At 40.9% G+C, this 26,771-nt stretch overlaps 2 protein-coding genes across 3 annotated transcripts; one reads left to right on the top strand and one right to left on the bottom strand.

Annotated features, from left to right (window-relative positions):
* The first annotated feature begins 1,188 nt into the window (after positions 1-1,188).
* On the top strand, positions 1,189-5,286 carry LOC119734019 (thioredoxin domain-containing protein 9-like). The gene is made up of 3 exons (XM_038207396.1): positions 1,189-1,325; positions 2,934-3,421; positions 3,696-5,286. Exons 1-3 carry the CDS (start codon positions 1,323-1,325, stop codon positions 3,901-3,903), a joined length of 699 nt encoding a protein of 232 aa, XP_038063324.1. The 5' UTR covers positions 1,189-1,322; the 3' UTR covers positions 3,904-5,286.
* A 2,255-nt stretch (positions 5,287-7,541) lies between these two features.
* On the bottom strand, positions 7,542-26,740 carry LOC119733787 (nucleoporin p58/p45-like). Of its 2 annotated transcripts, none has more exons than XM_038207150.1 (11): positions 26,623-26,740; positions 25,213-25,337; positions 24,005-24,196; positions 23,281-23,503; positions 21,908-21,973; positions 20,720-20,974; positions 19,077-19,195; positions 18,164-18,246; positions 16,577-16,775; positions 14,633-15,073; positions 7,542-7,923 (listed from the first exon to the last, which is right to left on the bottom strand). In XM_038207150.1, the coding sequence occupies exons 1-11, from the start codon at positions 26,706-26,708 to the stop codon at positions 7,829-7,831; spliced, it is 1,884 nt and encodes a 627-aa protein (XP_038063078.1). In that variant the 5' UTR covers positions 26,709-26,740; the 3' UTR covers positions 7,542-7,828. The 2 variants fall into 2 exon arrangements, with proteins under 2 accessions (XP_038063078.1, XP_038063079.1); XM_038207151.1 differs by lacking the exon at positions 7,542-7,923 and adding an exon at positions 11,331-11,353.
* Between the last annotated feature and the right edge of the window lie 31 nt (positions 26,741-26,771).

Below are 26,771 nucleotides of genomic sequence, written 5' to 3'. Positions count from 1 at the left end.
CCAGTGTGCACCCATATCGTACAAAATACTGTCGAAATGTTCAAAAGGTACAATTTCCCAGCCAACTCCTGATACACAGCCAAGTGACGCCACACTGAAATTTTGTGGCGTTTGGCTGTATATTAGAAGCATGCCGGGAACGGCGCAAAGTGTGGTTGCCATAATCAAGGGCGGATCCAGGGAGCGCCCCCCCCCCCCCCCCCAACGAACCCATTCTTTATACTAAAGGCAGGCACTGCGTATACACCCCAACTTTTCCTCAAAAAAAATTGTTCAAGTGGTCAGAAATTGCATCAGATCGCTCCACTGAGCATTTAGAATCAAACAAAATTTACACCGTAATTTTGTGGACACACTTTTTGGTCCCCCCCCTTTTTTTTGCCCCCCCCCCCCCATTGTGTTCTGGATCCGCCCTTGGCCATAATCTTTCATCGATCCTAATAAATTTGTTCCCCAATATCTCTTGATTATTTTGAGGTATCATTTAACCACTGCTTTAAGGACTGCAGTACGTGTATATTCTTTTATAGGGGTAAAAAAAATAAACGTTTCGGCGAGTTTGATATTGGGACAATGTACACCCACCACCCATGCCACCACCCGATGGGTGCACACCGGTAAATCGATCCGCCAAGCTCATGAATAAAAGTTATACCCTCAAAATATTCTATATTAGAGAGTTCTGAGCGCCGTAAAATTGGGGAATTGAAGAGATATGGTAGTGAACCTCTGGCCCGGACTTGGGGCTTCCAATTCTGAGCATTTTGGATGATATTGGGCTCGAAAGTGGCGCTAGTTTGCCATGTTGTGGAGGGATCGTTTTTCAAGATGGCTACTTTTCCGCTTTGGGGAAAATAGGGGTCGTCTTCTTTGCGTGATAATATCTCGAAAAGTCAATGGTCAACCCACCATAAATTGAAAAGAAATTGAAAGATGACACATTGATCATCATTTTTCTGTGCAGCTTGAATACCTGTGAGAGTTTTGAGTATTTTTAAAAGAATTTTGAAGTATGGGCATTTAGCACTAGTGTCTATGGGAGTTTATTTGCAGGTATGCACCCCGATGCGGACCGGTAAAATTAAATAGCGCCCTCTTTTGATCAGTCTGGTTCAACTGACTTCACTATGTACCTCCATTACAGATACTGCTGGGGAACCAGACGATTTCTTCAATATTACAAGCATTTATTTGATTGGATAACGAAGGGTCCTAGTTCAGGCATTAACCAATCAAAACTAGTGTTTGTAAACTAATCTTGGTTACGGTACCGGTAAATTGACGACGGAAAGGCAGCAAGCTAGTATTAGTATTTATCGTTTATGGTAAGCTTCTAAATTCATGTGAGAGTAGTAATAGTATACATGTAGCTAGAATTACACTTAACCATGTAACTTATGCCCTTTGTTTAGTTTGCAACATGTTTCCATTTGAAATTCAATTTTATCATTTATGACTGCCCAGTTTTCGGACAGTTGAGTTGATGTTGTTGATTCAATATGTTCAATAAACCTTTCGATATTCGCAATGGAATGCATCTTGGAATTGGATGTTCTACAGAATCCGTTGTGGAAAGAATTCCATACTGGGCCACCAGCTCAGTCTCAGACCTGCACAAACAACAAAGGTTAAAGTATAATAATATAATTTTTGCACTCCTTAAAGGGAATATACATCATTTGCTTTTGCTGTAATTTTCAGAAATGGATGGAATTGGGGGGTTGGAAATATAAAGCAAATATAGTTACACTGACTTTTTGGAGGTTTTGGGTTCAAAAATGCTATAAAAACCAAGAAAAACGATCATTTTCCTGTAGTCTGGTTCCCTGACTCCATATAAGAAGAAACAGAGCAGTTTACATACATTGGGGAATTGTAAGGTCAGGGAACCAGTCTAGCTGGCTCGTACCCGTTCATCGGTTTGTAATCGATTACAAACAAGTGCAATGGTCAATTGGGGCCAGTATTTGAAAAAAAGCCAGTTGTTTCCAACGCTGATCGGCCGATCAGCGTTGGAAATTGATATAAAAATACAACTTTTCTTGAAAATGACAGTATACCAGGTGCCATAATTTTACAGGATGCTTTAGACTGTCATTTACCAACATCCTATTAAGGTATTTCGCAAAAACTGGGTAGTTTTTTTTTTCGATGTTTGCAAATGTTGTATATTCCCTTTAAATTAAAGTGTTAATTGTGCATCAGATTTACAACTTTTGCAAGTTTTGGTACTTTTCAGGTCATATTATTATTAAGGAATATGATTATGAGTGGTGGCCCAGTTTGGAATTCTTCCAGATTACAGAATAAACTGACCTTTTATTTGAATATCATTATCAATCGTATTTTAAACTTTAGCCTAACACTTTAAAAAAAAAATTTTTAAATTTAAATGGGGATCGTATCTAATTACCGAAGGTGTTTCATGGTAATAATAATATGTGCCATCTGGCCAGCGGGGCAATTTTACATGCGTTGCTGTGTACGCATCATCATGGAACACTTTTGTGCTTCAAAGGCATCATGCATTCATTCTAAAATGCGCCTGCGTCTAGCAATGCATGTTCTTTTTTGCCGTGAAACACCTTATTGCATTTTTGTGTTAATTTCGTATTAATTGATTTCTGTTTGTAATGGTTTAATATTGTATTGTCATCTTAATTCGGCATGTGCCGCCGCGATGATTTTGAATAAACCAGTCTATCTATAGGCCTACAACAAAAACAAAAGTAGAAAATGCATTCGAAAATTTATAATGCTCCAGGGATGGGGCCTGTTTCACTTACAGGGCAGATGATAATGATATCAACAGCTTGTAGGCTGGGGCTTACTCAGCTTATGGCATCTGATATGCCCAAAGAAGATAACCTAGGGAGACAGTGTACCTGCCATCAAACATGTAATTGAGGGAATGAATTTTGCTTAAATTCCAGATCAGTAGTCATCAAGAGGTATTTAACTCCCCAATCATGGAGCAAGCGGTGCAACAGCAAGTCCTCAAGGCGGCTGAGATAGTGGAAGACCAGGTGGACGCGGAGCTGCACCGTCTGGACAACATGGACGCCGATGAGGTGGAGCTTCTGCGCCAGCGACGCCTGGACGCCATGAAGAAAGAGCAGCAGCGACGGCAGGAGTGGCTCGCTGCGGACCACGGCACCTACCAGGAGCTCCCCGACGAGAAGGCCTTCTTCGACCAGTGCAAGAAGAGCGAGAAGGTCGTGTGTCACTTTTACCGGGACGGCGCCTTCCGGTGCAAGATTGTGGACAAGCACCTGGGGCTCTTGGCTCCAAAGCATCTGGAGACGCGCTTTCTGAAGATCAATGCCGAGAAGAGCCCCTTCCTGGCCGAGAGGCTGAGGATCGTCGTCATCCCGACTATAGCTCTGGTGATCGGCGGCAAGACCAAAGACTACATTGTTGGGTGGGTGTGCCTTTTTCAGGATTCAATCAATAACCCCCTACACGTAATGCAGACTTTAGTACTTTATTGTGGGAGCCAAGTGCGGATGATGCAACTTGACAACACTTAGTACACATAAGAAAGCACACGGATAACTTAAGTCTTCTGGATGTCATTACTTCCAAGTTCTGTAACACCCAATTTGTCAATGGACTTAGTGATGGACTTGCAAGAACATCTGTTAATATACTTGACGACAACACTGTCACACATTATTCTTTCTTTTCCTTTTCAGTTTTGACGATCTAGGAGGTAAAGACGACTTCCCTACAGAGATGCTGGAATGGCGTCTGGGCTGTGCCGATGTGATCAGGTACAACGGCAACCTGTCAGAGCCTCCCGTTGCAGGCAGCTCCAGCAGCAAGAAATCGCTCCTAGGACCTCAGAAGAAAAAGACCATCAGAGGCGGCTTCGATGACGACTCGGACTCAGATCTTGAATAGATGGAACAGTTTTGTTTTTATCCCCATATGTCTTGCATATAGTGCAGTTAATTCTACTGCACAAACTGCCACCCCTGTGTATCACGGACAACAGTTGATGCTTTATAATACAGAGCTCAATGTGGTTTGTATTATTTTAAAACAGGGCATCGGAGTTGCTCCAACTGTATGATTTTACATACACTACCATAACAAACGGGGAGTTTAAAAAACCTTCGAGTCTAAAATTAAAAAAGCTTAAGAGTCTAAAAACACCCAGACTCTAGCGGGATGGGGCTGTACATGTAGCTGTTTTGCTGGGGGAAATCTATACCGATACCAATACAGACTCCCTTCTGGCTAAATTTGACGACAAGCGTTTTTATTGCAGTATGAAATCTGTGCATACGTACCCCTCTTTGGTGACAAAGTGAGTTGAAAGGCAGACTCTCTCAACTCTTTTGTCACCGTAAGCCCAGCGCCTATGTATTTAATGTACTGGTTTGAGCATATTTTGATGAAATGAGCCGTGCATACTCTGTGACAAATGTGTGTGTGAACCAGTGCATGGGACTGGTCACACAATGTCACTGTCCCTGTTCCTGAACAGAGTCCATATTTAACCGAGTGAACAAAGGCTTTGTTTTAAATGGTAAATTGTTCATGTAACTGCTGCTAGTCTGATTGAGGTTAAGTCCTCAATACAGAAAATATCGTGGGTAGCAGGAAAGCATCATTCCCAGCTCATTGGTTTGGGACTTTTGGGACTTTTTTTTTTTTTTTTAACTAATGCATGATATGCCGCATTGGTACTGTTTTAAGCTAATGTGCAGTCACTTTTGGGGTCTCTATGTCTCTCATATACAAACATGTACATTGTACCTGTGGTTATTCTTGCAGTCTGGCTATGTTCATCTCCATGTAAATAGAGTTTCATTAAAGGGAATGTACATTTGCTTTTGCTGCAATTTTCAGCCAGTTGGAAAAATACAGTTTTTCTTGAAAATGTCAGCCCACCAGGAGCCACGATTTTAAAGGCTGCTTTAGAATGTCAGTCCCTAACATTCAGTAACGTATTTCATGATAATACGATCATTTCGTTTTTTGATGTTTGCAAATGATGTATTTTCCCTTTAAATTCTTATGCGGATTTTCAACTATCAACAAAATAACAACATTCCCAGATTTCTTGTACTAAAATGGGTCCACATGTGCAAGCTAGTACATTGTGTATTGTTAAAGTGTGGTCCAGTATTGTTGTGTTATGGGTAGAAGTTTTGGAACTTTACATATCATGATTTTTTACATAATGTATGATATTCGTGACTTGCTCTATGATTTGTGTCGAGCTAACTTATTTAACTTGCAATAAAGCAAACTGCAGTGACTCATAATACCATTGAAGCCAAATTTGTTTTGTACGTGTCTGTAGAAATCAAAGCGTTTGTCATTTGATAGTAAGAGATGTATTGAAGTCAAGACCATCATAATATAAATGAAAAAGTAAGGTATGAAGTAACAAAGTAACAAAGTAACAGAATGAACAATGAATCAAATTATGTTTTGCCCTTCGCTGACATATAAACACTGTATACTCGGTGTGTTACCTCCCGAGTGAAAGTTGGAAAAAAATCACTTGGGTGGGAATCGAACCCACGACCTGCTTTCTAGTGCAGATGTCTTACCACTCGATCACCAAGCTAACGGGATCGGTTGCCTGGTTCGAATCTGATGTACATAGCAGCGGGTACCGCATAAACTATTCATAAGATGGAATTTGTGCGTCGTGGTGATGTAAATCAAATTAGGTTTTGCCCTTCACCGACATACATGTACAAACAATGAACAATGACCAAATAATGCCTTTTTTACAGTTCATTTGAAAAGCTTGTCGCAGGACTTAAGCATGGATGACTTGTGATGATCCGAGTACTGGTGTCTCCACTCCCAATGCTATGAATGCCACATCCAAGTTATGTCGTCATAATAAAGGAACAATTCATATCACTCTTGTTCAAGATTCAGAATTTTTTATTTGTACAAATATAATCTGGAGACTTCATAATACGAATACATTAAAGAGTCCACCTAAAACACAATCCATATGACGACATAGACATCAGCTCAGTACAGGACGGTCACTGTGTTAATATTTTGTTAATTAACCCCTTGACGCTGGGATTATCATGCCTCACTTTACCAACTTACACACATGACTGCACAGCAGCCTTTGTCTGGTGACAGCTGCATGGCCCACAGGCTGCATTCCATGGCATGGCACGGCTTACAACATACCAGGCCTGTCAGCTAGTGTTAAGGGGTTGAGGAAGAAAGTGGACTGCAGAGATACTTCAAAATTCTCATTTTTATTGAAAAGATTCCAAGATACTTTTTTTAAGAATGATTTTTTTTAAATATAAAATAAGATTTGCTATCTCCGACAGTCTAGTGCTGAGCTGATGATAAAAACAAATGATAACGGCACAATGACACCTTAAAGGCTCGGTTCATACTTCCTGTAAAATGCAAATGTGAATCGGATTTGACTTCACAAAACATCCCAATCGAAATTCGCCAGAGTTCAAAGGTATTAAACTTTTGCTAATTCGCAGTGGTAAACTTAGTCTATGGAATAGCTGCTTGCATACAAGCATCTGTGATGTCTGTGCATATTCGGCATACTTATGCAAAACAACACTGCATTGTTACATCCAGATTGTGACCATTCAGCGGGCGTCTACAATCAGGTCTTCCTTAACCCGTTGTTTTACAAAAACATGACATCCAAATTGACCAATCAACAGCTTAGTCCACATTTCTGATCAAAATGACGTCACAGTTTCTAAAGTCGTCTCCGATGGGCTGGCGCGCGGGATCGCATAAAATTTGAATGCTAGGATATATCAGATGTTCGTTCGTGTGGCTCTCCACACGTGAATGTGTAATCCACAGAATATGGTAAACAAAATGTGATGTCACAAAACCAAAACGAAATGAACCCAAAAAGCTGTTACACAAATTACAAATAAACGAACATATAACACGTGACAATATTCACTTAAAGGTTCAAAATGTGAACTGCATGTTCCAGCCTCGCACGTCAAATGCGTAAGCACGCATGTCCGACTTTGGTGCACGCATGTAGGACATTATTCACAGTTGTGATTGGTTGGAACACTCTTGGAAAATGGATCGGCCTATTGTTTTATGATGCTTCATGCTTTGGGAGCCGAGATGTAGCCGAAAAAACAACATGCGCAGCCAAGGTTTGGGAAACAGCCAAAAAAAATAATATCACAGCTATTCGTCCAAAACATGACTAAGGAAATACCGAGGCCCCTGATCAACTTGTGAGGACCCTGAATTGACGACCTCACACTGAGCAGGCTTGACCGTCAACATGAAGGTCGTCAACATAAAGGCTTGACTTGATCGATTCCCATGTACCTGTTGTCCTCCCTTAATAATTGGTGAGGACGTTAACCGAGGACGTTGTAGGCTTGACTTTTACTTGGTTGGTTCCTCAACTAACCGGTACCTTGTCCCCTTCCTGATTAACTTATGAGGACACTAACTGAGGACATCAAACTCCAAGGCTTAACTCAGTTGGTTCCCATGCTACTGGTTCCCTTCCTTTAATAATTGTAGAGGAACCTGAAGGCTTGACTTGACTCAGTTGGATACTCGTCTACCTGGTCCCCTTCCTGATTTAACTTTTGAGGACACTAACTGAGGACATCAAACTCGAAGGCTTAACTCAGTTGGTTCCCATGTAACTGGTTCCCTGCCTTGTTGATTTGTAGAGGACATTAACTGAGGACATCAAATGTGAAAGCTTGACTTGACTTGGTTGGTTCCTCGTCTACCTGGTCCCCTTCCTGATACATTTATGAGGTTGTCAACTGAGGACGTCGAGTATGAAGGCTTGATTTGGCTGGTTCCCTGTCTACCTGGCTCCCTTCCTGAACTTGCTGGGAGGCTTCTGGAGCTGAAGTGGCTTGCCTGTGGTTGCCGATCCAAAATTAGTCATGCCCAAGCTCCCTGTAGAAAAAAAGGAAACAATAGAAAAGAAAAAAAGTTATCAAAAGTTAAATGTATTGTGAGAAATTTGTCTGGGTTCATTTCACATTTCATGTAAAAAAACAAACATGTTTGTGAACTTTCTACATGAAACCCCTATACAAAGAAGTCTTTTTTCACTTTATGATATGCAAGTCAGAAAATGCTCCATAAAAATAATATAGAGATTGTTACATAAAAGTTGATTAAAACTTCAGGAAAAAACAAACTTGACTTTTATGTTAAGAAAATGTGAGGCTTTCTGGCAAAATGAGACAGAACTGGGCAGCGGTTGAAATGAGGGTTTGTGGGTATTAAGAAAGAGAATAAAATTCTCCTTGAAATACTGTTTGTTGCACTTCAATCAGAGGTTTCGTTGACAAGTTTCTGTGGACAAGTTTCGTTGGCTGTTTCAAGTTTGCATTTATCGACATGTCAAAAAAGTAAAACACTGAGAGAAAGGCCTTTAAAGGTTCGAGTTTTGTAGTCATGTTTGAGTTTTGTAGTCATGAAAATGACAGATGCCTATTGTTTACCTTAAAAACACTTTTATTTCATGAATTTTATAAATTATTATTTAAATTATGTGTAGTAGACATATCAAAGATTTCCAAATATCAATAAATGTGTATATCTGAAAATTGAAAAAAAAATCTTCCCCATTCATTTTCTTGCATTTTTCTCCACAACAGCCTGTGCCCAGTTCCATCTCAATTTGCCAGAACGCCTTGCAAATATGACCACGAAATGGTTTAATGAGCCTAACAGATTTAGCAAACGAAAGGAATGAGACAGAAAATGGGTGAAGCAACAGTGTACGCACAAATGTACATGTACATGTAGTATGTTTTGAAATGTTACAAAGGGGCATCATTTTAACTGACCAAATATAAAGTAATGCTAGACTCTTCTTTTTTTTTGAGATGCAAAAACTTATTAAAAGAGCTGTTTTTACAAGAAGAACAAATAGGAGTTGCAGGTAGTAGAAAACTAGCAAAAAGTGGCAAAATGTACATTGATATTAAATGCAAACACTTTTCATGCCATCATGGATACAGACATGTATGCAATGAGGTTCAAATGAAATGCATGTAAAACATGGTTAAAGGTGATATACAACATTTAGTTTTGCTGTAATTTTCAGAAACGGATGGATTCCGGGGTTAGTATTTTATAGCGAAGATTGTTACACTGACCTGTTTAAAATTTTGTGTTCATAGATGCTGGAAAAACCAAGTAAAAAAATGCTGTTCTTGTAGACTGGTTCCCTGACCCCACTTCTGACAAAACAGAGCAATTTATAGATGTCGGGGAAAAGTCAGGTCAGGGAACCAGACTAGCTGGCTTGCACCCATTCAAGGATGTGTTAATTGACTGCAAACAAAATGTCATGAATGTGGACAAAATTTGGTAGATTGGGGGCAGTATTAAAAAAAGGCATTTTCTATCCAACGATGGTCAGCCGACTATCGTTGGAAATTGATACAAAAATTCCACTTTTCTTGAAATGACAGCACACCAGGTGCCAAGATTTCACAGGATGCTTGAGACTATCATTCACCAACAGTCAAGGAAGGTATTTCATGATAATTTGGTAGTTTTGCTTTTTTGATGTTTGTATATTACCTTTAAAGTACAGTATGATGCAGCCATTTTAAAATATTTCAAATTTTTCTTTTTGTTTTTGATTAAACAGCCTCAAAACTTTCAACCATCAGCCAAGACAAACTTTATGTTTTTTTGGTACCAGCAAGCTACATTCTACAGGAACAGGTAGAATTGGAATTACATGCAAATTGCTAGAAATTTACAGAACACATGTTATGCTATGAGTATGAGTGGGTGAAGTATTTTCAATTTTTTTTGGCATTATTAACCCTAACCTTCCCAAATCCTCCCAAATCCTCTTTGTAAAATGAAGTACTTTGTAGGATTGAGACTATATGGCAACAATGTGAGGCTGATTTTGGAGGATGCACTGTGCCAAGGTCTTGGGCCGGACTTTGTGTTGTTTATGCTCAGCCGTGCATAAATTTAGGCCTAGATTACACTTGAAATCCACCGCACTGCTCCAGGATGTCACTGGCTCTGCCTTGACATATCAACAGTGACTGCTGGAGGATTTTGCTGGATTGAGGCAATGGTCACCCTCCAAGGACCTCATTCAAGAAATAACAGAGGATTTTGCACGATTGAGGCTGTATGTAATTTTTAGGAGGAGGCAGTTACAGGATTTTGCAGGATTGAGGTTGCATCCTAGCAAAAACAGGGAGTTTGGGTTAAAGCAGTTTTCAATTCTTCAATAGGCCAGATGCATGATAATAGTCTGAATAGATTTTTTCCCCTGAGTAATGTGCAATGCTGGATTGGAGAATGCATTTACACACAGCGTGTTCATCAGTTTGCAAATAGTCACCCAAACTGTGCGTAGCTTCTGCCTCGTCAAGGATCCCTCACTTACATAGATCTCATGAGTGAGCAACACAGCGTCCCTAACATTTCTTGCGCCCGCACCTAAGATACCCATCAATTATATAGCCTAGGCTATAAAACTTATCCCCCACACAAAGCTCACAAAATCATAACAAGCCACTGAAGATAGAGTTAGAAGCTATAAGTCATACACAAGCATGCTCACTTTTGAGTTTACTTTATATTTATTTTTTTTCAGAGTAAGGGGCATCCCTTTATATTTCTTTAATTCTTATTTCCGACCGACCCTATTCTGGTCTCCCGACCCTATTCTGGCCTCCCGACCCTATTCTGGGCTCCCGACCCTATTCTGGGCTCCCGACCCTATTCTGGGCTCCCGACCCTATTCTGGGCTCCTGACCCTATTCTGAGCTCCCGACCCTATTCTGGTCTCCCGACCCTATTCTGGGCTCCCGACCCTATTCTGGGCTCCCGACCCTATTCTGGTCTCCCGACCCTATTCTGGGCTCCCGACCCTATTCTGGGCTCCCGACCCTATTCTAGGCTCCCGACCCCATTCTGGGCTCCCAACCCAAGGAAAATAACATGTTTTTTTTTATTACCGCCGACCCCATCTCGAATTGAGATTGTTGATACGATGGAAAGTGCTATATCAGCATTACAAATGATGTACTTTTTGTTTATTTATTCTACTTCAGAAAGTTCGGTGCCAAAACAGTTATGAGAACCATAGAAATAAAAAAAAGACACACTAATTAAGACCAAGGAAATCAGCTCACTGCTTTAAATAATGAATTAATGAATGAAGATGGGAAGGTGTTAATGATCATGGAAGTGAGTGATCGGTGGTGAGGGAGGATGAGCAAAGCGATGAAAAAAAAAAGAAAAAAAAGAAAAAAAGAGGGAAAACAAGCAAGTCTGTCACTCACCGAGGTGAGGCTTTCAAGCGGTTTTTAGAGGAACACCTAAAACTTGAAAGCTAAAGGAGTAACGGACAGAGGAAATATGGATGAAGGGGAAAAAAAAGCGCCGTCAATTCACAAAATCAGATTCGATAAATTTTCAACACGTACAAAATTAAATCTATTAAAGAAAGAGGGACATAATGTGGTATTGAGTGTCGTTACAATTTTTTTTTTAAAGCCAGTTATAAAACAGTTAGAGAAGCCATGCGGTGCGTGTTTACTTTTTGGAATTCAAAATGGTAGCATTTTTTTTTTTTGGAGAGTGAAATTTCAGTATTTTTTCTTTCTTGCAAGTTTTCTGTGGAAGAAAACAAAAATCCCTTTTGGGCAAAATGTCATGAAATGACTAGAGTCTCAATACTGAATTGGTTATGAATATGGTTTGGTGCGTTCTACTGCAGTAGGTTAACTAATAGGAGACAGGAAATAAATGAGAAATGATATAGAAAAAGAAATGATATCAAAATGACAGGCTGATGCACAAATTGGCAAAAAAACAAAAATCATTGGCAGGGAAAAAGGTGGAATAAACCATTTGAAAATTGAAATAAAGAAGGAATATTCAGAAAATGAAAGAGATGAACTGAAGGAGTTTGGGAAAGGAAATGAATTAGAATGAGAATGAATAATTGCATACACAGAACACAATAACACGGCAAAGCATGATTTTCCACTTAACAGACAACAACTGTGCTTATTAATAGTAGGCGAGAGGCCACTTTATGCAAGGAAGTTTTTGAACAACGTGCAAAAAAAATGAAAATGTTCATTTTTCAAACTTAATGACATTTGGCCATCAAATCCTGTGTATGGTATTGGTGCAAGGAAGTTTTGAACAACGTGCACAAGATGAAATATGTTAATTTTCAAACTTAAACGACATTTGGGCATCAAATCCTGTGTAGGGTATTAATGGCTGGGCTTTGCGTAAATACTGTATCTGTCGATATTTTGCAAAACAAAGAGTTGAATTTGGACAGATCTGAGAGGCTAGGGCGATGGGATTTTGAAAAGTGAGAAATTCATTTTCTATAAGGGTGTGACTTTGTGTTTCATTTTGTATACGTTTAGCCAATATTTTAAGAACCGTTTAAACATTCAAACCATTTAGCAAATTCACAAAGGCTGACGCCTGCCCATTATGTCTGCAGACTTGAGTGGTTGGCATGATAAATCAACAATGATGGACATAATAAATAGCTGGTAGTCACTGAAAATAAGCCAGTAAAATAAGCCAGTCTCTGGTCAGCGCGCGCGTCCATTTTAACCATGCGCGTATATCTTCTTTTTTTTCCCAAAATGTTCCGCGGTAGCTCCAACAGCGCCCTCTATTGCCGCACCTCCTCAATTTTTTTTACCAAAGAGCACCAAGGAATGGGAAATTGCACCAAGGCAAAAAATTGAGGGCACTAAAGGCAAATTATGCAGGACACCAATGTACATGAGAACACCAAAAAAAAAGCAAAATAGTACCCCACCTTGTCTGTACAATCCAAGCTTGAAAAAAAAAAAAAAAGCCCCCCCCCCCAAAAAAAGCCGCGTCGCCGCATCAATTCCGGAACTTTGGTCTGACCAGAGACCAAGTTTTTTTTTTTTTTGGCCTTAGGTCCCTGTTTTATAATTCGGGTTTTGCTAAAACGTTTTGGAAAATTTGTAAACGGATTTAGAATTGTTTTTCTTCGTTTAGACGTCACATCCTTATCATTTTCCTGTGCAGATAGTAAGGGAGAAATATTTTTTGATGGTGGGGGTTGAGTGAAAAGCGAAGAACATTCCTTATATATGTACATCATGCAATTTTCATATGCGGGAGGATAAAATTACATAATGTCATGAATATATATGGTCATTTCACAAATTTGGGTCCAAAAGTGTGAAACATTTTGTGTGTGTCCCCGTTACACCTGACATGTGTAATTTGCCATGCAAGTATCATTAAAATGGACTTTAAACTATCTTTGTAATTTGTTTGGCAGGTAGTTTGCTGTTACATAATCACTTTTGGAGATGGTAAAATTAAAGTCTGTCCCGAGCCAGTGTGGCTCATCAGGCCGGCGTTTATCTCCGGTTTCAGTAGCATGAAACGACTGAGAATATTTCTACTCCCCCTGGATGGGATGCTAGTCCATCGCAGGTTACTCCCCAGCTAATGCCGGTACCCATTTATACTCCTGGGTGGAGAGGGGCAAGTGGGGGTGAAGTGCCTTGCCCAAGGACACAATATATGACCAGAGGATGGATTCGAACCCCGGACCCTCTGATCATGAGTCATGAACCCTAACCACTAGGCCACAAACTCCCCCATTAACCCTAACTCCCCAGCATAATTTACTAGGAACCGTACCCATTCAGGCAAATTCCAACACCCACATGGGAAATCGTACACACACACACTGTTGGACCTAGTTTCTGGAGGTACGCCAAACCCAATGTAAAAGACCATCTGTTTTAATAGGGGTACTGTACCTATCCCAACAGATTTAAACAAAACCTGCTGTTGAACTTTGATGGGTTGAGTTCGGCTAGGGTTAAAGAATGCGTCCTGAATTTACAAAATCTTATATGAGATGTATCAGGGCCAGCACAAAAAATGGGCATCAAAATTTACGGAATGAGCCATGTATGAAATGAGATGGTTAATGAAGAAAAGAACATGCAGTGCACAGTAAGGTGGATAGCTCCGAATTCGGGTGATTCACAATGCAGTGCGCCACCAAGAGTTTGCCACAGAGAGTTCATTTTTCCCAGTGCATTGTGGGTGATGGTGGACAAATTTGCAGCCCGGGACATTTGAAATTGTTATATTTTCCGGTCAGTAGTTTCGGAAGCGTATGATTCGAGGATCTGTTTGCCCTTTTCTTTTCTTGTTATCAATATGGTGTTTTTTTGTAAGGCAGCAGAACGCTATGGCCCAATCTATGACAAATTAGCTCAAGTTGTCTACTGACACTCATTCAAATGGGCCATGATTTGTCAACCGTAAACTTGAAAAATGATCTCTCCATGGCCAACTCTTGGTGGCGCACTGCATTGTGAATCGCCCAAATTGCGTGCATGGATACCGCTTTCAAAGTTTCTTACTTGAACCATCTAACAATGAGGTTTTACACAGACGTTTATTAAAGTACGGGTGTTAGACAGGGCAGAAATTTGCAATCTACTTACTATGCTCACTGTGTGCACTTATACCATTACACACTAACATGCTAGAAACACAAGCATTTTCAACATCAATAAAGAAAATGACACGAGGAAGAAGAAAAGGTTTCTGTTTTAGGTGAAAGGACCCTAACCTGTTCCGCCCCCGAATCCAAAGCTGCTGCCCCCGACGGTTGGTCCCGCGCTCAAGCTACCGCCAAAGCTTGCGGCGGTACCAGTGGGTTTCGTGGTTCCAAACCCGAACCCAGTGGCGCCCGTGCCAAACCCAGCTGTCCCGCCGCCGAGCCCGGTGCCCAGTCCGCTGGTCTGAGTGCCAAGCCCTGTAGTCTGGGTACCAAACCCTCCGGTGCCAAAACCCCCGGCGCCGAGCCCGCTGGTACCCAGTCCTGTGCCCAGTCCGGTACCCAGACCGGTACCCAGACCACCACCCAGACCACCACCTAGACCACCGCCCAGGCCGGTGGTGCCGGCTCCCAGGCCCAGGGTACCAGTTCCAAATCCTCCCGTGCCGAGGCCGGTTGTGGCACCCCCTAGGCCACCTTGGAAGGGGCCTGTCAGTCCTGCACCTTGTATTCCTGATTTCAAAGAAAAATATGGTAAACGCTGTGAGAAATTTTAAACTTTACTTATCCCTCAAATACAAGGCTTTTGTTATTAGCAAAAGCTAGGTACCACAACAAGTACACTAGAACTGAAGGCAATGCACAAATGCGATCAGGGGCATAAATTCAAAATGTGTCGTTAAGAAAATGTGTCGATAAGAAAATGTGGTGTTGTACAAAACAAGGTTCTTTTTTTTATCTAGTCTGGGTAGCATTTTAACATTTTTTAATCCACATGTTTGTATAAGAGTCTGTTTAGAATATTTCTATGTTTTAACATTATGCATAAAAAAATGGTCTTTTTAGAATACTTTAATGTCGAACATATGTATAAATGTTTTTTTTTTTAATGATTTCTGTTAATTGTAAATTGTAAACCATCGCAATTCAGTCTTCGGACTGCGAGAATGGTACGAACAATAAAAAAAACCTTCAATTCAATTCAAAAATTCTTCGCACAAACCCCTTACTTTAGACCAGTGAAAAAATTAAAGTTTGGTGTAATACCATTGGTAAAAATAATCTCCATCTGAAATGTTTGTCTGGAGCTTTTTGTTTAGGTCTTCGACAATTAAAACGAACTGGGGAATTGCTGACAAAAGATGTAGCCGTAGCTCTTGAGGCTCGCTTTAGACAAAGTTTACAACCTAACAAACCCAAAGCTCCCTAAATATGCCTATCCGTGATTTGGAAAGACGGGTATCATTGTGGTCAATCCATCAATCCTAAAATGGAACCCCATACACAGCAGTAGGGTCCTATCATGTGACATCAAAGAACCATGTGACCATCTGGTTTCCCCACCATCGGCCACCATTGCAGTAGGCAAGCATTTGGTAAGCAACCACGTCGTGCATTGTAAGCTAGAGAGTAGGGTTAATTTTCACGTAAAATAACAACAAATTCTTTATCAAATGGCATAATGGTCACAACCTGGGCCCAATTTCATAGAGCTGCTTAAGCAGAAAATGTGCTTAAGCACGAAAAAACATTGCTTAGTAAAATTAGGTTACCGGCCAAAACTACATGTGATGTACATTGCTTGTGACTGGTATTTAGCTGTTGTTTACTTAGCATAACAATCACATGGAGTTTTGGCCGGTAACCTGATTTTATTAAGCAAGACGTTTTTGTGCTTAAGCAAATTTCTGCTTAAGCAGCTCTATGAAATTGGCCCCTGTGCCGTGTACGGTTGTCAAAATCGTGCCGGCCCAGCACTGGGTGTTGGCTCTGCATTTTTCTCAGTTTCTGTCATCCATCACAAATTTAAAGGCTTGCCAACTACATACTGTGTGCTATGCTATACGATCTTTGCCAACTACAATGGCGCACTGACTTTACGGGTCACGTCGGTCATTGAACGAGCCCTATTTTCAATAGTCGTTTCTGTTTTCTACTCAGTTTTTCCAAACTAAATATTCGTGAAGTTTTCTAAAGATATTCGTGAAGTTTTCTTCAAAATTGCAAGATGCTCACCAGTTGGTCTCTGAGCGGTCTGAAGTGCGGTTGCCATGGCAATGGCAGCGGCGTTGGAGATGTTATCAAAGGCTTGTGGTCCGGTAGGGAGAGTCGCCAGTCTCTGTTCTCGCTCAGCCACTTTCTTCTGACTGGCAAACACGTTGTCGATTTCGCCGTGGTAGACTCTGCGGTAGTTGAGGTATTGATCCTTCTGGGCCTATAATAACAATAGCAGTGTTATAAAGTAAGGGAATAAATGTGTGCTTGGCCAGTTTTAAACACTATGTTTAAGACCGGGTTGGAGTCTAGACACTGATAATGATCCAAGCCGTAGGCGAGTGTCATTATCAGCATCCAGACTCCAAACTGATCTTAAACATATTGTTTAAAACTGGCCAAGCACACATTTATTCCCTTTCATAGATACCTTTTCGGTCAAACAGTCGAAACAAGTAAAAAATTATATATTTCTAACGTTATGGTATGTGCCTCTCGTGAGTAGCCGTAAACAACTCCTTATATGGGGATTTGGCACGTTATGCGTGATGTGCCAAGGAACGCAGCTGTGCCGGTGTAATGTGAATTTTAGGACTATGTAATACGGACTCATTGGTAGTATTGCACATGCGTAATAGAGGATTGTGAATGTTAACCAATAAAAGGGTAAAAGGGACCGGATTTCATAGAGTCCAAATTTCATGTGACACTGGAAAACTGTTTAAGATCAGCCAGCCAGTATTTCATCAACCGTTTAAGACTGGTCACGTGACAGGCTCTCGGCCAATAGGAATGGGTAAACTGTCTCAGGTTTTTATGAATATCTATTAAATACACATATCGGCTATATCGCCACCTTCGATGCTAGATCATTACCCCTGCTCATTTGTCCAATAAAGTATTCCGTGGCCCGTATTCCGTTGGGTCTGATGCTACCACTTCATCGGGAAAGCTGACACACATACATGAATTCAAACATGTACAAATATTGAGCGGCTCAGAGTGAAATGGAAGGAATATTATCGCAAGGTAAAATCTGGACTTTGCTGAGTGAACTGGAAAAGTCCAGATTTAACCGAGCGATAATATTCCTCCCATTTCACAATTTAAAGCCACTCAATATTTATTTTATATAACTGACATATAGATCCTTTTCATTTGATATATTTGAACTTTTATTTCAATACAGAATTGGTGGAAAATGTATTTCTCTCTTCCAAACCACCCCATCACGAAAATGTTTGAATCAAACTCTGTAGCGCTGGCTCTTTGGAACAATACGCTGAATGCGCACACCAGCATGCATTTGCACACATACCCCGTCATGGAACAAGAATGATCCTAACTGTTGAATAGTAATTTCCCATTCCCCATGGGACTTTTTGAGCCCCGGCATGAATGGAAGTAAAAATGAATGTCATGTGATGTACATGTCACATGATGTACATGTACATTTTCACATGTACTAGTGAAAATCACAATGAATCAACCATTGCAAACTCAAATTATATTGCTTTTGCATTATGCTTGGCTGTCATCTTGAAAACTTTTAAGACTGTTTGAAGCTATTATTTAAAAGCAGTCAGTTAATGTCAGTGTTATTCTCACCCTGACGGCTTCGTGAACTGACTGCAGCTGAGCAGCGAGGGCAATGAAGGTGTCGTTAAGCTTCACCATAATTGTAGCCAATTCTGCAAAAGACAAAAATAGTATGAAACAATATGGTGACTATCCTCATCTTTATAAAACTAGGATGGACATGACTTGACCGTTTTTATCTTGCTAGTTTCATCCCCAGCCTATGCCTAACACTGTGTGGGTCAGTGTCTGTCATACCATGTGGCATTGTGTTTGGTTCTCTTGATACATATTCACATGTTATATCATTAGTTCATTCAGAGCCTGTTCGTAACACAGTGTGTCAGTGTCTGTCATATCTTGTGGCAATACGCATTTAGTTGTCTAAAGTCCATATTCACATCTCACAACTCTCTTCAGTCTCCTGACGATGACGAGAGCAGGCTAGTCGAAACGTTGAGACCAAAGACAAGTTCTTTTTAATAGAACTTAAAGCAGGACTGTTCTTATCAGAACAAAAACTACTTAGTGAAAGTTGATAATAAGCAGGACAAGTTCTTTTCAGAACTAAATATCTTCTAAGCAGTAGTTATAACCACATGGTGTTACCGCAAACCGAAACGATACATATTCACATGTTTTCTCTTACGAGTTGCCTTCCCAGCTCATGTGTCTGGGTGAGTGTGTAAACACCGGTAACCGTGGACCTAGGACAAAAGGGTTAGGGCACAAACAATACATCCACAATTGACTGAAAGTCCACGATTGAAATGAGAGCTGTTGCTAAAAAGTTGCTGTTGCTACAAACAAAGGAATGAGGAATAGGGACAATAGGGGTCCACGATCAGATCACCGGTGTTTACAAAGCTGGGTGTGTGTGTGTCAGTGTCTGTCATGCCTTGTGTCCTGTGTGTCACACTCTGTATGACAGTGTCTGTCCTACCTTGTGGCGTGTAGACATTTGGTTGTGCCAGGGCAGCCATGAAGCTCTCCATCTGTTCAATCTGCTGTCTGCATAAATGCATCTGCTCCTCAAACTGCTCCGTCAATCTCTGAAAATACCTTGGTATTGGAGAAATTAAGGGGCCATAAGCTCCGTGTATATACCTCAGCTTTGAAAATGCAAAAGCAATATCAATTCGATACATTTATTTTGATGCTGCATAAGGATGATACATAATACATAATGTTATATATTCAAAATACATACTAGATATATTTACAATAGTGAACATTAACTAAATGGCAACAACTAGGTCCAGGGTGAAGCATCAGCTTTTGTTCCCCAGCCAATGGACAGACAGACAAGTGACAGACATACATGGAAAGACAGAGTACATGTATATAGGCCATCAGCCTGGGTTTGGTCAGTTTCAAATCAGGGCATAAATTATTATAGTGCGCATGCGCAAGGTATACCGCCTCATAGAGTGGTAACAAGCATTTTGATGGACATTTTGAAAAAAAGTGAAAACACCCAAAAAGCTGTCACCGCTGCAATGCTATCACATATTTTCCAACTCTGGAGGTGTATACCTTGCTAAAAATCACTATGACAATTATTCCCCTCATTTGATACCGGTGGCCATAATCTTGGAAAGAGGCTGATGGCCTAATATGGGCCAATGACTGACCAAAGCAGACATAGATATTATGAGTTTTGTAGACATTCTCAAAATCAGAATAAGAAATCTAGGTGGTTTTTGTGCTTATGACATTACAGTAAGAAAGGCGTGCGCTTTTTTTTAAGTGGGTGGGGGCAATGGGAAAGATGCCTCAGGTTTATAACAAATTTAAAAACACAATTTTTTATTTCTCACATTTTCATCATAATTTCAGAACCAACTTTTGCAGAAGCTCAAACCACCAAAAAAAATGTGCTTTTGGGTTTTTTGCAAGAGAGAGGAGTTTGGAGACTTCAGGAAGATAAGGGTTTATCAGCTTGATGATTTATTTTCTTACTTGGTAGGCCAAAATGTTTTGCTCAGAAAAACATAGGTGACCAGCCAAAATGTCATGTCATGTCATGTAATCCTGTTTAACTGGTTCCCAACTGTTTTTTGCTGATTAAGAAAATTTGATAGCCAATATCTACTATGCAGCTACATGAAATTTGTCCCTTAATTGTGACTTATCCTGCTGCGTGCGGTGACCACGGACTCTGAGGCAGTGTGGCCTTCAGACTTTTCCCCTGATGGATCTTGCTACATTTGGCAGGCTTGTCACTTAGACAAGTGTTGCATGTTGCTACGTTTGGCAGGGTTCTAGCAAACATACCTTGCAATCAGAAATATTGCAGCAAGGTAGCTTTCGATGTTATCGCGACATCTTCATTCACCGTTGTGAATTAAACCACTCCGGTCATGTGACCACATTTTGGGGTGATCACTAACCCTGGAAGGTTAGGGTTAATGCTTTATTTTCTTACTTGGTAGGCCGAAATGTTCTGCTCAAAAACATTAGGTCACCGGCCGAAATGTCATGTCATGTTATCCTGTTTAACTGGTTCCCAACTGGTTTTTGCGGAACAAGAACATTTTATAAGCAAAGCTTTGCAGTTCCATGAAATTGGATAATCTTGCTTACTCGGTTGGAGCGTAGTTCTCCAGCTGCAGCGCCGGTGGAATCTCCTGGGTCCGGTGCGCCACCTCGGCGTTCTTCAGCTCCTGGGCCGACTCCACCTTGAGCTTGTGGATGGCCCCGGCGTTGCGCTGCAGGCCGTTGGACACCACGGCCAGCAGCTGCTTGAGGGCCGTGATCTCCTCACGAACGCGGTGGTAGGGCTTGACCGAGAAGCCCTGGATGTCCTCACGGAGGGCTTTTTGCTTCTTGACATATTGCCTGTAAAGAAGGGTAATAATATTAATGTGTATTTTTAAGGCACACATATCCAACAGTATTGGTGCTCAAGGCGCTACATCATTATTACCCTGCTCATTGGGTCAATGAAACATTCCAAAGACCATCTCAGCTCCCTGGGGAGTATGCAGCTGGATACTGCCATTTCGGCGCAAAGAAGCTTAAATCAGCCACTATAACCATCTCTGCCCTAACAGGTACTCATTTACTCCTGGGTGGGGAGAAGCAGTGAGTGACAAAGTGCCTTGCCCAAGGGCACACGCACCAAGACCCCAGGCTGGACTCGAACCCACAACCTACAGAATTACCCGCAGAATTCAATGCTCCAGACCACAAGGCCATGGCACTCCACTTGTTTTATGGTATAATGGAATTGTGCGCTTTAAAGATGGAAGTTTAAATGCTTACACTCCAAAGTGGGATTACTCAATTGGACTGGTGAGACAAACACTCAAAAATAAAAACTTGAAATGGGTAAAACGGACATTAACCCTAACTCCCTAGGCTTTTTTGCTAGGATGTAACCTCAATCCTGCAAAATCCTCTAATTGGCCTCATGGAAAATAACATTTAGCCTCAATCCTGCAAATTCCTCCATTATTTCTGGAAAATGGTCCGTGGAGGGGTGACCACAGCCTGAATCCTGAAAAATCCTGCGGCAGTGACTGTCAATATGTTGAGGCTTGGTCAGTGACATCCTGGAGCAGTACGGAGGATTTCAAGCATAATCCAGGCCTATGTTTATGCATGGCTGAGCAAAAACAACACAAGGTCCGGCCCAAGACCTTGACAAAGTGCATCCTACCAAATCAGTAACGTCCTTTTGCCATGTAACCTCAATCCTCCAAATTCCTCCACTTTGGCAAAGAAGATTTTGAAGGATTCAGAGCAGTTAGGGTTAATCAATTAACTTACTTGAAAGATGTGACCGTTTCGTTGATTTCTGGGGGAAGGAAGGTCTCCTTGATCGCCTTGTTATCACTGTGGAAATAAAGTTACACACACATACATTATGGACAGGAAAACAAACATATTTTCAAACGTCAATTAAACTGTTGTTAAAAAAACCCCACAAATCAATAAAAAATGAGCTATTAAAATCGCACCTGTAAACACGTTGAAAATAGGCCCAAACAAGCTTTTCTTCAGTTTTCTTTCAAAATTCCTGTGGAATCATTTTTTATTATTCACTGGATTTCACAATGTCTCGGATGAAACTTCGGTACTCTCGCGTACATGTACATATTGTGTAATTCTTTGTAACGCACAGTCATCTTTTCTCAAGAAGATACGATCTAACATGCAGCTTTTATGAAATACTGACAGAATAGGGAGGTGTTTACAGCCTGTCTCCAAAAAAATGGTACAATCGAGAACGATTTTTTTTCAATATTAAATCTCAACATAAGTAAGTCGTTTTGAGCATCACATTAAAGAAAAAAGACCAGGCTTTCCAATACTTTTTGTTTCATCTCATTTGCTTTTGTCAATCCAGAGATAACTCCAGTTTACTGCGGAACACACAAATCGAGTTTGTTTCTTTTGCCAAGTTGCAATCTTTTGTGAGCTTCAAGACAGCATGGCACAGTACTCGGAAACAACTCTGCCCATGTATAAAAGTGGCACAAAATCGATTTTGGTGTATCGCACTCAATTGATTATATCTCTGAATTGACAAAAGCAAATAAGATCAAACAAACACTATTGGAAAGCCCAGTCTTTGTTCTTTAATATTATGCCAAGTAAGAATGACTTATTTTGAAATTTCATATTTAACCAATTTTTTTTCTGATTGTACCATTTTTTTTGAGACAGGCTGTATAATAATATTAACTGGATTTGTAAAGCGCCAAATTTCCAAAGGATACAAAGTGCTAGAAAAGAAGAAAGAGGAATAGAAGACAAAAAACAACAAAAGAAGGACATCCAGCTACGTCTTGGGGAAAAGGTAGGTCTCGAGAGCCTTTTTGAAGGGAAAAGACACTGCCTGAGTTTCTGATGGAGATGGGCAGGTTGTTCCATAGCCGAGGGGCAGCAACAGAGAAGGCCCTGTCACCAGCCAGTTTACGTGACTTGGGGATGACAAGAGACTCACAGGCAGAAGAACAAAGGGAGTAAGAACTCTTTTGGATTTTGAGAAGAGAGGAGAGATAATCTGGTGCAGAGTGTCTAAGTGACTTGTAAGTGTGAACCAGTGTGCGAAACTGAATGCCTTCGGCGACTGGGAGCCGGACAGAACATTAAGAGGAGTGGAAATTTCACTGGACATTCTCAGGATGGCACGTTACCTGGTCCCCAATGACGTAGTGCCGGTCGTTCCAGTCGTGCTGGACGTAGCCAACAGGGAAGAAGGGTCCACCCCTCCCAGCCCCTTGCTGATACCTGACGCTGTGGAGGCGGCTAGGGCGCCACCCCCTAGGCCTAAACCGGTGGCTGTGGTTCCCGATAAGCCCCCTAGAGACAGCCCTGTGGATGGGGTGGTGGTAGTGCCGAGACCTAGGCTGAGCCCCCCTGATATGATTCAAGCCAAAAAAAACCTTTCATTCAGTAAATAAATAGGAGCCCTTCACTTGAAATAATTTTCAGGGAATTCAATTCATATCATGTGATATTATCAAACATTGGTGAAATTACCATCAGACTTTGAATATTTGGAATATAATTAAAAACAGACGTGCTCACCAATGACAACTAACGTTCTGTACTGTTTCACTCTTAAGTTTAGTGAAAGAATTTTTCACTATCCACACGACAGCTCAAAGTGGATTTTGATGATTTGGTTTTATTTTCTCTGAGTAGTTTTGGTTCGACCAATAACAACAAGACTACTGTCCACCGACTGCTTGACTAACTATTAACGGACTGAGCAATAATGTCAGGATGTACATGCAATGTCCTACTTTTGCTTCAAATGTTTCCGCATGCTTTTAAGTTTCAACCTTTGGTGTCTTCCATTAAAAAATGCATTTAGCAGAAGCCAGAAATGACCAAACTTTCAGAGAGTAAATGTACCTGATGCTGCAGTGCCTCCGAGGGAAAATCCCCCCGTTGTTCCTGTTGCCGGCGTGGCGCCAAACAGACCGCTCGGTTTGGATGTAGTGCTTGTTCCAAAGCTCAAACCTGAAGCTGTGGTGGTCGTCTTCAGACCCAGACTCAGTGCCAAACCACTAGCAGTAGTTGCTGTTGTGCCTAGAAGTCCGCCTCCTAGGTAATGAATACAAAGAGCGCATAACACATGTTTAAACAGCCCAGGTTCCAAAACCATACCGACTTTCAGCAGCATTCTCACAATAAGATTTGGATTAACTACACAAAGCCATAATACCCATGCAATACTGCTAGTCAGTACACCAACTTTGGTATTAAAGAATGTGAAAGAGTACATACAATTTTCAATTCCTTTTTGATTAGTAACAATTATAATGAGCTGTACAGGCTGCACAGTCTTCAGTTTCTTCAATGCATAAGCTGAAATTGACTTGTGACGACAAAATACGGACTTGAGATACAATTTTGCTGACTACTACTCTTGGTTATTCAACACGGAGCAGGCTAACTGATCTCTATATAAAGACTGGATAGCATACAGAAAACCGCAGGAGAAAGCCCTTTGAAGCCATATTGGGGAGACCGGTTGGGTGTTCTATAAAGGACAACTTGCCGTCTTGGGCAGTTGTGTCCACTTTTGTAACATCGTTGTTCACCGGGTTTACCTTTTGTCCACCACCACTACTGACCATGGTTCACAGTTTTTCCAACGTCGTGGTTCACTTTTTTGAATGCCCAGTCCATTTTTTGCGACGTTTGGGAATATAATCACGTCGGAAACTTGCCCCCTTTAGAAACTCACAGTACCTGCGCGTGAACAAAATGCGCATCAACTCTTGATACAGCGCGTGCTGTTTTTAGGCATGAAACGTTCGTATATCGCCGGCCAGTTTTGGAGGACCGGGGCAAACTGGTCAAAAACCGAAAATAAGTCAATGTACAGCGTAAATAGGCATACGCTATACAATATTTATAGAGATCATTTGTGGGCAGGCTGCATGAATATGCTTAGCACAGAAGAAACTGCTACATGTAAGCACAGAAATCTTTGGTTGGCAACACAGGTTACCAACCACAAATTTCATATGATGCGTACTGCTTGCAACTGGTTCTCATTAACAATTTGCTTTCATAGCATACGAACTTGCTAAGCATCAATGTTCTAGCATTACCAGTGCTTGTGGTGCCTATTCCACCCAGGCTGAATCCACCCGTCTTGGCTCCGCCCAGCGAGAAGCCGGAGGATGCTGCGGTAGACGGTGTGCCGAAGCCCAGACTTGATGCACTCGTTGTTGCTCTAAGTCAAAGAATAGCGTCAACATATTAAAAAAATCACACAACTGACAAACAGAACGTCTTTTAAAGACAGCAATGACAAATCGAAACTGTTTTACTGTTTTTAAATGTAAACTGACAAAAATGTAAAAAATAAAATAAAATATAAATTCTGACTTCCTTTTAACCCTTACTCTCTGAGGGTAGTTTACTGCATGTCAGTTGGTTATGCCAATGCCCTCCAGCTGCAGTATATTGGCAGATAAACTATCTTGACAGTGAAGGCTCCAATTGGCAGGAGTTGGAGGCCCTGGAGGGTGCCTGATACTGACCAGCTGGGGGCACACACTTTGTTATCAGAGGACTCTCATTGTTCTCTGTGGCATGTATTGGAGTGCCTGTCCAGTTACCCTTGAAATGACATGGCAGATATTGGAGGGCCATGCAAAAAACATAGGAGATTTTCTTGAGGCACATATTGGCATGCGTTGGAGGGTCAAGTAGGGTAAGGGTTAATGTTTGATTGCCATGATTTACATTACATTTTGTCATGTAAATTGTAGGCGGTGTATTCTAATTTGACTGTGATTGTGAAACGGTCCCCAATAGTAATCAGCATTGTACCGGCAGAATGGCACTGACCATGTGCAGTGAGTGTTTTGGGGGGAACTTAGAAATCTTCACCGTGTAAATCTCGGTCTGGTTCCGTGCTAACATTGTCGTTGTGACTTCACGTTAAGGAGATGCCAGATGGGAATCAGACAGTATAGGCTAGTAAGGCTACACATTTTTCAGACTTTATTTCCCTTTCTTTACAAAAAGAGCCACGAATTAGAGGATGAAACATTTGGCAATTAAAGGTACGATTCGATTTAAAACAATAAAACTTAAAAAGAAAACCACCCTCGCTCTTTTGGAGAATTAAAAAAAAAATCTAAATTTTTAAATGACAATCGCAACATTTCGAAATCAGGGTAGATAACAAATTCAAGAAGGAGGAATTAATTACTTTTGATCAGCATGCTGAGCAATGTAATTAACTTTTAGCTATTTAGCGTTATCAAAATAACATAGGCTAGTATTATAATTAAATTAATAATTAAGTAAGATTGAAGTTCAAAAATTGCCTCCTCAGTAAATTACTAGGGCGCCCTCTAGTGGAAGAAAAAGGCCAGCATTTGTGATTCAACTTTGTTTGCGGATCATCGAGAAATAAACTCCTTTTTAAAGAAATGTACTGCACAATTTACATTAAAAACATATTTCCCTAAATCACACTAATTTCCGATCTGTGATGTGCAACTTACGATGGCGTTCCAAATGCAATTCCTGTGGGTTTTGTCGTTGAAAGTGAGCCAGTGCCGCCAAAAGAAAAACCACCGGTGACCGCCATTTTTCTTGAGGTCAAGAATCACTGACCTTTGAAAAAAATATGTAAATTATTTGACTTTCAAAA

This window comes from Patiria miniata, unplaced genomic scaffold (genome assembly GCF_015706575.1).
Source record: "Patiria miniata isolate m_02_andy unplaced genomic scaffold, ASM1570657v1 HiC_scaffold_26, whole genome shotgun sequence".
In the NCBI taxonomy this organism is placed as follows: domain Eukaryota; kingdom Metazoa; phylum Echinodermata; class Asteroidea; order Valvatida; family Asterinidae; genus Patiria; species Patiria miniata.
The sequence above is the reverse complement of the archived record's forward strand: the minus strand, read 5'-3'. Positions and strand labels throughout refer to the sequence as shown.

Excerpts from the sequence above, each read along its gene's own strand:
- LOC119734019 (XM_038207396.1), top strand. Across the intron at positions 3,422-3,695 it reads ACCAAAGACTACATTGTTGG|TTTTGACGATCTAGGAGGTA; the intron begins GTGGGTGTGCCT and ends TTTCCTTTTCAG.
- LOC119733787 (XM_038207150.1), bottom strand. The coding sequence starts at position 26,708 with ATGGCGGTCACCGGTGGTTTTTCTTTTGGCGGCACTGGCTCACTTTCA. Across the intron at positions 16,776-18,163 it reads CAGTTCACGAAGCCGTCAGG|GCCCAGAAGGATCAATACCT; the intron begins GTGAGAATAACA and ends TTGTTATTATAG. Across the intron at positions 15,074-16,576 it reads GACCGCTCAGAGACCAACTG|GAATACAAGGTGCAGGACTG; the intron begins GTGAGCATCTTG and ends CTTTGAAATCAG.